Source organism: Chiloscyllium plagiosum, unplaced genomic scaffold (genome assembly GCF_037043375.1).
Source record: "Chiloscyllium plagiosum isolate Xiang-an unplaced genomic scaffold, Cpla_swu_hap1 HiC_scaffold_22, whole genome shotgun sequence".
Classification (NCBI taxonomy): domain Eukaryota; kingdom Metazoa; phylum Chordata; class Chondrichthyes; order Orectolobiformes; family Hemiscylliidae; genus Chiloscyllium; species Chiloscyllium plagiosum.
In genome coordinates, this window is record NW_028270160.1 from 11,667,405 (window position 1) to 11,683,860 (window position 16,456).

Sequence of the window (16,456 nt, forward strand, 5' to 3'; positions counted from 1 at the left end):
TTAGGGAAGAAAACTGCCACTCATTCCCGGTCTGGCCTACAGCAATGTGGGCCAGAGCAATGTGATTGACTCTTAACTGCCCTCTGGGCAATTAGGGATGGGCAATAGAAGCTGGTCTAGCCAGTGACACCCTCATCCCGTGAATGAAGAAAGAAACATCTGGAGTCAAGGTGACACCTGATCTCAAAATGAACTGGAGTGAGACTTCCTCTGTCATTAGGGACCCTGAATCTATATTGGTCTCACAAGCATTTTAGTAATGGAGGGCAGGGGTGGGGCTGGGGATGGGGGCACTGGTGGTGGTCATGGTGTGTCAGGATAAGGGGGCGGCCATTTTGGACTGGGAAGAGGAGGAATGTCTTCAATCAGAGACTGATGAATGTTTGGAATTCGATATTCCGGGGGCTGTGGATTCTCAGGATGGGACTCACCCGTTTTTTATTACTCAGGGAATTGAGGAGATGGGACAAGGTGAGGGAGACATACCCATCAGATCTTAGTGAGCGACAGAGGATGCTCGAGTAGTCAGTTAGACTGGATGGGGGCACTGGAGATTGGGAAGTGTTCGGATAACTTAAGCGTACACTGAAGGAGCGAGAGTAGGCCACTCTGCCCTTCAAGCCTGCTCCGCCATTCAGTGAGGCTGACCCTCAGGTCTGTATTCTTGCATGCTTCCAATAATCTTTCAGCCGCTGGCTAATCAAGAAATGTCTTAAAAATACTGAAAGATTTTGCGTCCACTGCCTTTTGAGGAGAGGAATTCCCTTTGAGAGAAAACAATGTTGAGGGTGGAATAATTGAAATAAAACGTCGGGTCACGAGCACATGTAGAGGCCATTCAGTCATCGTGTTAATGTTAGCTGTTTGAAAGAGCGGTTGTGTTTTTTCCCCTACAGCTCTCAACTGAGCTACCGTTTCAGACCTATCTAAGCAACTCACTGAAGAAAAAGACTTTTCCTCACAGTTCTTCTGCTGATTATATAAACTGCGTCCTGGTAACCAATCATCCTATTAGTGGGAGTGGTTTCTGTCAGTTTACGCTATTGCACCCCTTCATAATTTTGAGCGCCTCCATTTGATTTCTGTCTAATTTTCTCTGATAGAAGGGGAACCTTATTTTTCCAATGAGCTTGAACCAACCCAGTGTGGGGATGGAACAGGTTTCTCTTCCACCCTTTGACACCGTGTCCCACATAATGGACCACGTGTCAGCTCCTGCTGCCAGGAGAATTACCTTGAACGTGTGATATTCTGATTTGTGGACTGCTTCTTCAGGATTGAGACCTGTTCTGAATTCCAGTGGCCTTCCTGTCTACTTGCCCTTAGTTTGCGAGTGCCGTTGCTCAGGTCTGAGTTTGTTACCTGTCCCGAATTGCCTTTGTGCAGGTGTTTAATGCCCACCTGCAGCTGAGTGGCTTGCTCAGGGTGGCGGGGTGGGGGGTCAGTTGCTCAGGGTGGCGGGGTGGGGGGGTCAGTTGCTCAGGATGGTGGGGTGGAGTGGGTCAGTTGCTCAGGGTGGCAGGATGGGGGCGTCAGTTGCTCAGGGTGGCGGGATGGGGGGGGGTCAGTTGCCCAGGGTGGCGGAATGAGGGGAGTCAGTTGCTCAGGGTGGTGGGATGGGGGTGTCAGTTGCTCAGGGTGGCAGGGTGGGGGGGGGAATCAGTTGCCCAGGGTGGCGTGGTGGGGTGGGCCAGTTGCTCACGGTGGCGGGGTGGGGTGTGTCAGTTGTTCAGGGTGGCGGATTGGGTGGGTCAGTTGCTCAGGGTGGCGGGGTGGGGGGGTCAGTTGCTCAGGGTGGCGGGTGGGGTGGGTCAGTTGCCCAGGGTGGCGGGGTGGGGGGGTCAGTTGCTCAGGGTGGCGGAGTGGGGGGGTCAGTTGCCCAGGGTGGCGGGATGAGGGGAATCAGTTGCTCAGGGTGGCAGGGTGGGGGGGTCAGTTGCCCAGGGTGGCGGGGTGGGGGGGTCAGTTGCTCAGGGTGGTGGGGTGGGGGGGTCAGTTGCCCAGGGTGGCGGGGTGGGGGAATCAGTTGCTCAGGGTGGCAGGGTGGGGGGGTCAGTTGCTCAGGGTGGCAGGGTGGGGTGGGTCAGTTGCTCAGGGTGGCGGGGTGGGGTGGGTCAGTTGCTCAGGGTGGCGTGGTGGGGGGGTCAGTTGCTCACGGTGGCAGGTGGGGTGGGTCAGTTGCCCAGGGTGGCGGGGTGGGGGGGTCAGTTGCCCAGGGTGGTGGGGTGAGGAGGCAAACAGTTAAGAGTTAGCCATTTTGCTGTGGGTCTGCTGTAGTCATTAGTTGGACAGTATGGCACCACAGCTGGGGAGTGATGGCCTTGTGGTATTGCTGGACTGGTGATTCCCGAGTCCCTGGGGCAATGGGTTCAAATCCCACCATGGTCGATGAGGGTAACTTGAATTCAATAAAGTTCTGGAATGGTGACCTCTTGGATGTCTATAAAATAGTGAGAGGTATAGACAGAATTATTGGTAGATGTCTTTCCCTAAGATGGTGAACCTCAAGATGATGGAGCCCGTTTTTGAGGGGAGAGATTTGAAAAAAGACACAAAAGGCAATTTTTTTACATGGGGGTGGTTCCTGTGTGGAATGAGCTTCATGGGGAAGTGATGGATTTGGGTATAATTATAACATTTAAAAGACATTTTGATGGATCCATGAATATGAAAGCTTTGTAGAGGTATGAGACAGGAGCAGGCAGGGTGGGACTAGTTTAGTTTGGGATTGTGTCCGGTATGGACTGGTTGGACCAAAGGGGGGAGTGAGTACTGTAGATGCTGGAGCTCGGGATCGGGAATGTGGTGCTGGAAAAGCACAGCCGGTCAGGCAGCATCCGAGGAGCAGGAGAATCAACGTTTTGGGCATAAGCCCTTCATCAGGACCATTGTGGGCGGCACGGTGGCACAGTGGTTAGCACTGCTGCCTCACAGCGTCAGAGACCCGGGTTCAATTCCCGCCTCAGGCGACTGACTGTGTGGAGTTTGCACGTTCTCCCCATGTCTGCGTGGGTTTCCTCCGGGTGCTCCGGTTTCTTCCCACCGTCCAAAGATATGCAGGTCAGGTGAATTGGCCATACTAAATTGCCCATAGTGTTAGGTAAGGGGTACATGTAGGGGTATGGGTGGGTTGCGCTTCGGCGGGGCGGTGTGGACTTGTTGGGCCGAAGGGCCTGTTTCCACACTGTAAGTAATCTAATCTAATCTAAAAAAGGTCTGTTTCCATGCTGTATGACTCTGTGACTCCATGACCATGAATCCATTGTCAATTGCTAGAAAAACCCATCTGGGTCAATAATGTCTCTTAGAGAGGAAAGGTGCTATCCTTACCTGGTCTGTGCTACACATCACCCCAGACCCATAGCAATGTTATTAACTCTTACCTGCCCTCTGGGCAATAAACGCTGGCCTAGCCATGATGCTGTCACCCTGTGAAGGAATAAATGAAAAAGAAGGGGGTCATCATGTAATGTACAGTTTTGGGCTCTACATTATAGGAAGTATTGGAGCGAGTACAGATGTAGATTTACAGGAATGGTTCCAGGGAGGAGAAACTTCAGTGACGAGGATAAATCTACAAAGTTGGGACTGTTCTCCTTCTTGAGAAGGCAGCTGAGAGGAGATTTAGTTGAGATTTTTAAATCATGAGTGGGCTGAATAGAGTAGATAGAGAGAAACTGTTCCTACTTGGAAAAGGAGCAAGAAGGAGGGGTGATATATTTAAGATGATTTACAAAAGAAGCAAGGGTGATGTGACTCAGTAAGTAGTCAGCACCGCCCGGACGTGAGGTGGGGCAGGCGTTCAACTGAGGTATTCAAGGGCCATTGATTATTATTTGGAGAGAAACGTGCAAGGGTACAGGGGATGGTAAGGGGAAAATAGGAGATTGGCATGTGATAGTGATGTAGAGCTGGTATAGGAACAATGGGCCAAAATGTTCTCCTTCTTACTCTGAGATGACACACTGTCGTCCTAAACTCTGCCACAAGGGGATCAATTTCATACCCCCTAACTATCTCATATGTTGCTTCTCACTCTTCTATATTCCGATGGGTAGAGGGTCCATCTATTCAACCTCTCCTTATAAGGCAGTCCCTCCTTACATGGAGAAAGTGAGGGCTGCAGATGCTGGAAATCTGAGTCAAGAGTGTGGTGCTGGAAAAGCACAGCAAGTCAGGCAGCATCCGAGGAGCAGGAGAGTCGACGTTTCGAGCATAAGCCCTTCAACAGCAATTCCTCCTCCTCAATTCTCCTGCTTCTCGGATGCTGCCTGACCTCCATACCTGGAATTAGCCGTGTGAACCTTCTTTGGACTGCCTCCTCTGACAGACTCTTCCCTAGTTATGGAGCCCAGAACAGTTCACAGTGTTCTAGCTGTGGCCTGATGAATGACCTCCCTATTTTTACACTCTATTCCCTTTGTGATTAGAGCTAACATTGCATTTGTCTTTTCTATTACCTACTGAACTTGGATTCCAGTTCCTTGGTGATTAGGGCACCAACGATAGGTTTTATAGTAACCCTGTGGGTTTATGATCCATATTGACAATGCTAGTGTTCTATTCCAGCTTTATTCATTAGGTTTGATGAGATTTGAGCTCTTTTTACAGGAATGTTGTGTATGGGATTGCTAACGTTGTAACAGAACCACTCCCCTCCCATTCCCCAGGTGCTGTTGCTACAGATTTCGACAGTGATGGAATGCTGGATCTCATCATCTCTCATGGAGAGTCCAGGGCTCAGCCACTGTCTGTGTTCAAAGTAACCCAGGTATGTGTTTGTGTGGTGACCATTTACAATTCCCGACTCATGGCTATTGGCCAAAACTGCTGCATGGAGGGACGGGAATGGGTGCGTGTTTTTGATTGGTGCACACTCGACAGGATGAAGGGCCTTTTTCTGTGCTGTAGATCTTGATGATCCACTCTTCACCACTTAACGCGCCAGGCCACTCTCATTCCGTTCTCCCCCTCACCGCCCACGACATGGCAAGGCCCTTGGCTAAGGCTGGGGCTGCAGTGGAGGAACATCAAACATTGCTGCTGGCTTCCTCATTCGCTGTAGGCCGGGGTCTTTCCAACAGAGGTCCTGATTGGATCTCGGGCGGAGGGCAGACCTTCCTCAAGTTGGAGCATGAGACCAGTCCCCTTGATGGGCCGTGACCATGCCAGTGGGAGGTTAGGTTTGACACCTCTCCCATCCCTCCTAAGCCCTTCCCTCACCTTCCCCATTATTAGCAAGGGAACATCAGAGAGAGATGTCTACTGCGGGAAATAACTCAGCATCACCCCCTCCACTGCTCACTCTTCTCACCCTCTCGACAAAGCCAAGAGACCACTGGAGATCATGCAGTAATGGAGTGGGATCCATTCAGACCCTTATTCCTGAGCTTTAGCCCAGTGGGGGTAATGGCCATGGTCCTAGGTGGAAGGTCAAAGGGCAAAGTTTTGTGTCTTTGGTTAGAGATTCTGCTGGCAATGCTAGCTTTCACTCTGAATTTATCCTCCAATCAGAGCCACCTTGAAATGGCTGCAATAGCATAACAGAAGAAGTGCAACAAAAACAGGCCATTCTGCCCACAGAGTTCGTGCTAGTGTCTATGACCCACTCAAACCTTCTCCAATTTCTCCTCAGCTGAATCTACCACTGTGACCCTGTTTTCCCTTCTCCCTCATATTCCTGTCTGGCTTGTCCACAGGTGTGTCAATACTGTTTGCTCCATACTGCCCATGCCATCGAGCTCCTCTTGAGCAACAGCAAGATGGAGCCCAGCTTCATCTCCATGGTGACAGTGTCAATCTACATGGAACGTTTCTCAGCTGGACACAATGGGCCTGCAGGAAATTCCTGGCCTGACCCACCTCCGCAAACAGGAGCTGGATGATTTTGGCAGTGCATCTGTCTCATTCCCACCCTCCACTGACTGAACAGAGCCAATGAGAAGGAGCTGTCCCCTTCCAAAATTGATCTCCTTCCCGTAACACCCCACACGGGGCCCGGTGATTCAGGAGGGAGTCTTTGCTGAATGTGGCAACAAGGAATGCATAGGAAGAGACAACACCCATCCATCAGCCAATCACAAAGCAGCCAGTTTGGTTCGGGTCAGTTGGCGGCTTCTATAGGAAGGTTTGTCTGGTCTAAAAGCGCCTGCACATTGAAAGCTAAGCAGTGATAAACCCGGTTAACACTTGAATGAGTGACCATTCAGGGACGCTGGTTAGTGCCCCTAACTCTGGTCCACAACATGCCCAGACCCAAAATACCGAAAAGATTACTCCATGAGGATCACTGACTGGTATGGAATTGAAGTGCGGGGGAGCTTCACCGGTTTTGTTCTGGGTTCTTTTCAAAGGGCACCGATAACAATTGGCTGAGGGTCATTCCCCGGACCCGGTTTGGTGCGTTTGCCCGTGGGGCAAAGGTGGTGCTGTACACACGGAGAACTGGGCCGCACCTCCGTATAATCGATGGAGGATCTGGGTATCTCTGTGAAATGGAGCCAGTGGCACACTTTGGATTGGGTACGTAGTATCTAAAGGCTGCGTGTTGCCTTGAGTTACTGTTTAAAGGTAAAAACAATGACTGCAGATGCTGGAAACCAGATTCTGGATCAGTGGTGCTGGAAGAGCACAGCAATTCAGGCAGCATCCGAGGACAGGCAAAATCGACGTTTCGGGCAAAAGCCCTTCATCAGGAAGGGCTGATGAAGGGCTTTTGCCCGAAACGTCGATTTTGCCTGTCCTCGGATGCTGCCTGAATTGCTGTGCTCTTCCAGCACCACTGATCCAGAATTGAGTTACTGTTTGTTTGTTAAAGTTAGCAGGGTCCTCTGGCACTGTTGGGTTGGGGGTAGGGGGGAGCGGTGTCACTGAGATATCACTGTGGGTGTCTGCTAGAGTCCTCCAGAACACTGTAATGCCACTCCACATGTTGACATGATGTTCTGATTTTTACCACCTTTCAAGGTTGGCATGAGTCAGTGAGATGCGAGTGTGGTGCAGGTCAGGCAGCATCCAAGGAGCAGGAAAACCGACATTTCGGGCAAGAGCCCTTCATCAGGAATGTGAGCCGAGGGGGTGGAGAGATAAATGGGAAGGGGCTGGGGCTGGGAAGAAGGTAGCTGAGAGGGCAATAGTTAGATGGAGGTGGGGGTAATGGTGATAGATCGGAGAGGAGGGTGGAGTGGATAGGTGGGAAGGGAGATTGGCAGGTAGGACAGGTCATGAGGATGGTGCTGAACTGGAAGGTTGGAACTAGGATAAGGTAGGGTGAGGGGAAAAGAGGAAACTGGTGGAATCCAAATTGATGCCATGGGTTGAAGGGTCCCGAGGTGGAAGATGAGATGTTCTTCCTCCAGGCGGGGTGGTTAGGAAGTGGCGATAGAGGAGGCCCAGGACCTGCATGTTCTCGGCAGAGTGGGAGGGAGAGTTGAAGTGTTCGGTCACAGAGCGGTGGGGTTGGTTGTTGCGGGTGTCCCCGGAGGTGTTCTCTGAAGCACTCTGCGAGAAGGCGTCATGTTTCCTCAATGTAAAGGAGCCCACTAGTGAGTCCACTAGTGGTACCATTCATGAGACATTCTAGGTCTCATACTATGAGAGTTGTCATTTTGAGGGGTTTGGTTTGGATTCAAGGGGATTCAGAGACAGATGCCATGAGTGAGGCAAAGGCAGAGAAATGGGACTATTTTGGTTGCTGGTTGATGGACACTCAATGTTCCAAATGGCTACCTTCTGTGACTATTTGACATGTCATTTGTTTACATTTGTTCACCAGATGTTGTCATTGCTGGCTGGGCCAGTATTTAATACCCATCACTAATTGCCCTTGTGAAGATGGGGCTGAGCTACCTTCTTGAACCACTGCAGTCCGCTTGCTGTAGTTTGGCCCACAATGCCCTTAGGGGAGGGAATCCCAGGATGTTGATCCAGTGACAGTGAAGGAGGGGTTGTATAAATGCCCATCAAAGTGTGACAGCTGCCTCCACCTGCTCCCAGCACCATTTCATGTATTGATCCAGAACATTCTGTAGGGAAGACCAGCTGTTGCCTTGCCATTGGAATGCTCTCCAGTCAGATTGGCAGCTGAACCTCCCATGATTCATCTGTCCTTTGGGTGAGATGTAAAATAATCCACAGGGCTTGAGTGGAAATTAAATTGTGAGGGAGCTCTCCCAGGGCCCTGGTCTGTATTCCTCCCATAGCCAACATCAGTGAGACAACATGGAGTACCTTGTCATGTTCAGCTTAAAGAGTCTTGGTCAGCTCAAAATGGCTGCCGTATTAGACCATAAGATATAGAAGCAGAATTAGGCCATTCAGCCCACTCCCTCATTCAATCATGGCTGATATGTTTCTCAAACCCATTCCCCTTACCTTCTCTGCATAACCCCTTATTTTGTATTAGATTTCTTACAGTGCAGAAACAGGCTTTTCGGCCCAACAAGTCCACATCGACCCGCCAAAGCACAACCCACCCCCCCTACACCTAACACTACGGCCAATTCACCTAACCTGCTCATTTTTGGACTGTGGGAGCAAACCCACGCAGGCACGGGGAGAATGTGCAAACTCCACACAGTCAATTGCCTGAGGTGGGAATTGAACCCAGGTCTCTGGCACTGTGAGGTAGCAGTGCTAACCACTGTGCTACTGTGCTGCCCATTGCACTACCATAGACTCAAAGTAAGTAAAAGGCTGTGACTTATTCCTGAGTAGCGCAATAAGCAGCTACCCTAGTTCCAGCATTTTCTCTTATGGTTACCTTAGTTAGTTCCTGTCTTGGGATATGGGCATCGTTGGTAACGGCTACAACCTTTCCTCATTCATCCTTCAGAAGATGTGCTGACATCTTGGAGTGTTGCTGTCAATGAGGTGGAATTATCTGACAGCTCTGTTAGATCAGGGCTTCCGAGATTTTCTCCCAGCAGCAGTGAAGGAATTCCAATTTCTTTCCGAGTCAGAATAGTGTGTGCCGGGGGGTGGTAATGGGGTCAGGTGAGGGTGGGATATCAGGTCCCCTCTTGAAGGCTCACTGTGCTCAGGTAAGAGATGGAACTGGAGGGAGCGGAGGGGGGGGGCGTGATTTCAGGCTGACCATAGGGTGGCTTAGTGGTTAGCATGGCAACCTCACAGCAGCAGTGGGCCTGGGTTCGAATCCAGCCTCAGCAGCTGTCTGTGTGGAGTTTGTGCACTGTCCCTGTGTCTGGGTGGGTTTCCTCCCATAGTCCAAAGATGTCCAGGCTTAGGTGGATTAGCCTTGGGCAATACAGAGGAGCCTTGATTATCTGAGCAGCATGTGCAGGGAGTATTTTGTTTGGATAATCGAGTGCTGGAGAACACAGTTTAACGAAGCATTGGGACCTTGTGATCTTGTTTGGATAATCAAGATTCCTCTGTATAGGGTTAAAAGGATAGGGCAGGGGGCTAATCTGGGTGGGATGTTTTTTGGATGGTCAGTGCAGAGGCCGAATGGCCTCCTTTTGCACTGTAGAGATTTAATGATTCTCATTCTCGTGTCCTTGCTGTGTTCTTCTAGGTCATGGATGTCAAGGGTTTGGGACAAATTATCAAGTAAATCTTTTCTTCAGCATTTCACATTATCTGCAATTTTGTAACAAAAGTATTCGCCTTTCCAATGGAGAAAGATTTTCACCTTCTATGCTGCAAGGCTCCAGCTTTAATCCTTGTTTGTAAATAATGTTACATTCTCTGGCAAGACACAGGGTGGGTGTTTACTGCTCTGTTTTACATAGAGGAATCATCCATCTTATCTATAAAAGATGAACGAGATGGGGGGGGAGCTAAAATTATTGATGTAAGTTTCATAAATCCATTTCTCCCCCTCAGAAAAATCTGACAAGACCTCATAAAATGACAAAATTGAGGTATAAATTAATTTTATGAACTACTAAATAACAGTAACAGACAGCCAGTCCTGTATTCTTTATTGCAGTAAAATAAATGTGTGAACCTGATGTAGGATTAGTTACTGCACTTAACGTAGGCCTCTGTACGTGCTTTTCTACATCTGGACTCTCTCTGCTCCAGGCGCTATGCCTCCTTATTTTCTTGTTCATGTGATGTGGGAATCATTGGCTGGGACAGAGTTTATCACCCGTCTCTAGATGCTCTTGAGAAGCCACCGAGCCGCCTCATAGTAGAACAGTGATATATTTCCAAGTCAGGATGGTGAGTGACTTGGAGGGGAACTTGCAGGTGGTGGTGTTCCCATGTATCTGCTGCCCTTGTCCTTCTAGATGGAAGTGGTCGTGGGTTTGGAAGGTGCTGTCTAAGGAATCTAGCAGAGATACCTATCGGTTCAGGTATCACCTATAGTTAGAGATGGTTAAGAAGGTGTTTAGCTCGCTTGCCTTCATTGCTCAGAACTCTGAATATAGGAGTTGGACTGTTATGTTAGGATTGTACAGGATATTGTGAGGCTTTTTCTGGGGTACTGTGTCCAGTTCAGTTCTCCCTGTTATAGGGAGGATATTATTAAGATGGAGAGGGTTCAGAAGAGATTTGCCAGGATGTTGCCAGGAATAGAGGGTTTGAGTTATAGATTAGATTACTTACAGTGTGGAAACAGGCCCTTCGGCCCAACAAGTCCACACCGACCCGCCGAAGCGTAACCCACCCATACCCCTACATTTATCCTTTTACCTAACACTACGGGCAATTTAGCATGGCCAATTCACCTGACCTGCACATCTTTGTGACTGTGGGAGGAAACCGGAGCCCCCGGAGGAAACCCACGCAGACACGGGGAGAACGTGCAAACTCCACACAGTCAGTCGCCTGAGTCGGGAATTGAACCCGGGTCTCTGGCGCTGCGAGGCAGCAGTGCTAACCACTGTGCCACCATGCCGCCCACCAAGGGAGAGGCTGGATTGGCTGGGACTTCTTTCACTGGAGCGTAAGAGGTTGAGAGGTGACCTGATAGAGGTTTATTAAATCATGAGGAGGATAGATAAGGTGAATCCCTAGGGTGGGGTATTTCAAGATTAGAGGGCATCTGTTTAAGATGAGAGGAGAAAGATTAAAAAAAAACATCAGGAGCAACGTTTCTGCACAGAGAGTGGTTCGTGTGTGGAATGACCTTCCAGAGGAAGTGATGCATGAGGTTACAGTTATAATGTTTAAAGGACATTTAGATCAGTACATGAATAAAAAATGCTTGGAGGGAAATGGGCCAGGGGCAGGCAGGTAAGGTTAGTTTAATTTGGGATTATGTTCAGCATGGACTAGCTGTGCCAAAGGGTCTGCTTCCATGCTATATGATTCTATGACTCAATGGATGGAACAAAGGAACCTTTTTTAATTGTTCATGGTATGTGGGTGTGACTGGCTGGGTCAGCATTTATTGCCCATCCCTAGTTGCCCTTGAGAACGTGGTGGTGAGTTGCCTTGTTGAACCGTTGCAGTTCGCGTACTGTGGGTTGACTCACAGTGTCCTTAGGGAGGGAATTCCAGGATTTTGACCCAGTGACAGTGAAGAAATGGCCAATATATTTCCCCTCATGGGATGGTGAGTTGCTTGGAGGGGAACCTGCAGGGGGCGCTGCTCTTGTCCTTCTGGATGAAAGCGATCATGGGTTTGGAAGGTGCCGCTGGAAGAGCTTCTCTGAATTGGCTCTACCTCTTTGTTCTAAGCTCCAATGACCACAACCAGAAATGCTCCTTCCTCCACCACCCTTCACATGTCGAAATTAAGACTCTTCGTTTGGTTGTTAGATTCCAAGATTTATGAAACCACTAATTTCCTCAACTTGTCTGTCTTTCTTTCAATCCACAGGCTTTGTAAATTCCCACGTTTGCGCTGCCTAATCATTCCTTAATTTGACTCAACATGACAGTATGTTGTGATTATTTTTATCAGTTGGTAACAATCTCTTGCTGATGTACTGACGATTAAGGATCCTAGCTCAATTTCAAAGCCACGATAGGCTGATCCTTCAATGGAAATTAACCAGTAAGGGAGTCAGCGGTCAGCGGAGGGCAGTCAGGAGTGTGGAAAGTGACCACAATCAGATCAGACTTGATCGTATCGAATGGTGGAGCAGCCTTGAAGGAACGATGAATTCAGAATCTGACTTTCGAGTTTGAGAATTTGTATATAATGAAATATCAGGTTGTAGGTTTGCTCGCTGAGCTGGTAGGTTCATTCTCAGACGTTTCATCACCATGCTAGGCAACTTCATTAGTGAGCCTCCGGTGAAGCGTTGGTGTTCTGTCCACTTCCTGTTTGTGTGCCTTCATCTGTTACAGTGGGCAGTGGGCGATATCATTTCCTGTTCCTTTTCTCAGAGGTTGGTAAATGAGGTCCAAATTGATGTGTTTATTGATGGACTTTCGGTTTGACTGTCAGGCCTTGAGGATTTTCCGTGAATGTCTCTGTTTAGCCTGTCCTAAGATGGACGTATTGTCCTAATCGAAGTGTCTGTGTTTAAGAATACTAGTGATAGTGGGTCATGTCTTTTGGTGGCTAGTTTCCTGCCTGTCTGTCAGTTGTAGTGTTTGTTACAGTCTTTGCAGGGTACTTTGTAACACTAGATGTCACAGCGGAATGAACAGTCAATGGAGAACTGCAGACCACGTCTACAGGAAAGTAACACACACAGACCAGATATTCAGCTACAGGAGCAACCATCCCAACACCCACAAATGGAACTGCATCAGGACATTATTTAAATGGGCCACAACACGCTGCAGCGCTCAGGAACTACAAGCAGCAGAAGACAAACACCTATTCAAGAATAACGGGTACCCGATAAACACAAGATTAGAGTGGTGCTGGAAAAACACAGCAGGTCAAGGCAGCATCTGAGGAGCAGGAAAATCAATGTTTTGGGCAAAGGCCCTTTGAGGAAGGCTCCTGCCGAAACATCGATTTTCCTGCTCCTCAGATGCTGTCTGACCTGCTGTGCTTTTCCAGCACCACTCTAATCTTGACTTTAATCTCCAGCATCTGCAGTCCTCACATTTGCCTACCCGATAAACACAGTCCACTGATTCTTAAACAACAAACCCAAACAAGTAGACACAACACCCCCAGAGACTCTACCCATGCTAACACACATCAAAGACATCTTGGAGATGACTGCCAAAGTACTCAGACCCTTTGACATCATGGTAGCCCACAAACCTACCAACACACAGTAACAGCTACTGAGGAACCTAAAGGACCCTGTACCAACAACCAACAAATCAAATATCATTTACAAAATACCCTGCAAGGACTGCAACGAACACCCCATCAGACAGATGGGCAGAAAACGAGCCATCAGGATACACAAGCACCAACTAGCCAAAAGACATGACCAGCTATCACTAGTATCCTTACACACAAATAAAGAAGGACACCACTTCAACTGGGACAACACATCCATCCTGGGACAGGCTAAACAGAGACATGCACAGGAATTCCTAGAGGCCTGACATTCAAACCGGAACTCCATCAATAACCACATCGGTTTGGACCCCATTTACCAACCTCTGAGAAAATAAACTGGAAATGATGTCAACCACCTTAACAGACCAAGACACAGAAATAGAAAGTTGGACATAACACCAGCGTTTCACCGGAGGCTCATTGATGATGTTACCTAGCATGGTAACGAAATGTCTGAGAACAAACCTACCAGCTCAGCGAGCAAACCTACAACCTGAACTTCACCCTGAGCTACAAATCTTCTTAAAAGTCACAAACAATGAAATATTATGGTTGTAAAGGCCTGATGTTAGTAATGTGATTGTCAATTTGTCAGATCATCATTATGACCCAATCAGTTTAATGAAGTGCTTTCAAGTTCGGACAAATGCCATCCTTATCCAATCTGACTTACATCTGACTCCAGACCCGGAAGGATTCATTGGCCTTGCAGTTGCATTAGTAATAGATGCATTAATGAATTAATAATAGAAATGCTAAAAGGCATGGAATCTTACAGCCCAGAGAGTGCCATTCAGTTCATTGTGCTAAATTACCCAACAGTCATACAGATCTACAGCACAGATAAAGGCCATTCAGCCATTGAATCTGATCAAAAACAACCATCCAACATATATCATCTCATGTTCTGGCACTTGACCCATAGCCTTTGATACCTTGGCAGCACAAGTGCACATCTAATCACTTCTAAAATGTTCCAAGGGGTTCTGCCTTCACCACCCTAAAGCAGTGAGTTGCAGGTTCCCATCACCCCCACATCCCATCTCACCTTCTTGCTCCTAACCTTAAAGACCAACACTTTGAAAACACCTTCCAAACCCACAACCTCTAGGCGGACAAAGGCAGCAACTGACTGAATCCACTTCCATCTGCATGTCCCCTCCATGTCAGTCCCCAGGCTGACTTGGAACTATATCATTGTTCCTTCACTAATCCCCACTTGCCTGGATGAGGGCAGCTCCAACTACACTTAAGAAGCTTGATACCATCCAGAACAAAGAAGCATTCTTGATTTGGATCCCATCCATTACTGTAAACATTCACTCCCTTCAACATTGACGCTCAGTAACAGCAGTGTGTACCATCTACAAGATGTAAGACACGTTGCAGTAAGTCACCGAAGCTCCTTTAGCAGCACTTTCCAAACCTGTGGCCTCTACCAGCTAACAAGCTGAAGGCGAACAGAGACATGGGAACACCACCTTCCAAGTTCCCCTCCAAGCCACTCACCATCCTGACTTGGAAATACATCGCTGCTTCTTCACTGTCACTGGGACACGTTTCTGGAATTCCCACCTTAAAGGCATCGTGAGTATCCCGAACCAAATCGACTGCAGTGGTTCACGAAAGCGGCTCACCAGCACCTCCTCAAGGGCAACGAGTGACCGACAATAAAGGCTGGTCCAGCCAGCAACACCCATATCCCAAAAACGAATAATTAAAAATAAAACTAAACCCCAGCCTTTGCTGACAGGCAGAGAATGAACAATAATAATCTCAGGTTGCTCTTTTAAGATTTAGTCACTTGACGAGAGTGTTTTTCTTCTTGCACTGTAGCAACACAGGCCCATAGTGTCTATCCCCTAATGAAAAACCAGCCAAGGAAAACAAATACATTTTCTGCCCTTCAATGCAGCGTTTTAATAAAGATGAAATTCTCAATTTTTGCCCTTCAAAAATATCTCGCAAAACATCTGGGCTGGGAAAGGTTATTTTAATCAACGATGAGGTATTTCAAAGGTTGTTTGTGCACAGTGCGGACTTTAATCTGAACACACAAAAGCCATTTTCCACATGAATTAATCTGTTATGTTATGAGTTTAGGAAGCCTTGCGATCATTTCAGGAGATTGGGATGTTCAGTCTGCTGTTTCATGCAGATTGTTACCTTGAGTCAGTCTGAAGTGTGAGTGAGCAGAGTAGGGGGAGGTGAGTAGAGCAGGGTGGGGGGCAACAGGCTTGTATGAAGTGTCGGTGAACTGAGTCTCACTGGGACGCACGGCAAGGGTGGGGAATGTCAACAGCTTCAGCAAAACAACATCTGATTGCTGTCACTGAGCCGTGCATTTCCAGGGAGACTGGGAGCTGTCAAATATTAGCAGGGAAGTGATATGCTCCAAACCAAACAATGCAAGCTATTGTTGGATGGAGAAGGAACGAGGTGAAGAGGCTGATTTGGAGTGTCTGTGCTCAGTTGCGCATAAAGACCTTTCCTACTGGCACTCAGTTTAATCCAGATGTCAGGTACCAAGCATCTGTGTAGTGCCTTCCCTCCAACCTTATTGACATTATGTTAAAGCTGATGTTTCTCCCCTAGCAATGAGTCCCCTCTCCAGGAAATTATGTTCCTTTAGGGTGACCTGTGTACTTGCATCTTTAGTTTAGATTTTTACTGAGCTTAACTCATTCAGGTTAATCCACACCCCAATTTTCACAATCACATCTTCCATGACCTCACTCTTTGTGATTGCTGGAATCCCCACCAGACCCATAACCTTCCACGATCTCTCCCTTCCACCAATTCCAGTCGCTTGTGCATCCCTGGTTTTAGCCGTGCCTGGGCCCTAATCTCAGGAATGCCCTTCCTAAATCTCTCTCACTTCCTTTAAGATGCTCCTTAAAGCCAATATCTTTGACTGAGCTCTTGATGATCTGCCCTAACAATTTCTCCTCTCATGACTCAATGCTATATTTGTCCAATGCTTCATCCTGTCAAAACCATTTGTATCATGATGTTAGCAGTGCTGCTATTTTCTAACCAGCCTTTTCAGAGATGTTCTTACACACCTCTGGAGCAGATGGGCCTCCTGGTTCAGGAGTAGGAACATTACCACCACACCTCAAGGACCCTCTCTTCATGAAATCTTAATGACGATAGTAAACACGAATGGTTTGTCCCCACTCTGCCAGTAATAGATCAAAAACCTGTGTTTAAAAACTGGACAAGCACTTCACACCAGTGTAAGAATTCAAAACACACAGCTGTCACTTCTAAAAAGGCAGTGGC

The 16,456-nt window shown here is 48.1% G+C and overlaps 1 protein-coding gene across 2 annotated transcripts in view; it reads left to right on the plus strand.

Moving 5' to 3' along the window:
• Window positions 1–16,456, plus strand: part of LOC122561313 (cartilage acidic protein 1) — a 340,450-nt gene that overhangs the window by 310,310 nt on the left and 13,684 nt on the right. For both annotated transcript variants that reach the window (XM_043712997.2, XM_043713000.2), the window contains exons 10-11: window positions 4,671–4,771; window positions 6,354–6,522. In XM_043712997.2, coding sequence (XP_043568932.2) covers window positions 4,671–4,771; window positions 6,354–6,522 — 270 coding nt within the window. The remainder of the gene's footprint in view (window positions 1–4,670; window positions 4,772–6,353; window positions 6,523–16,456) is intronic.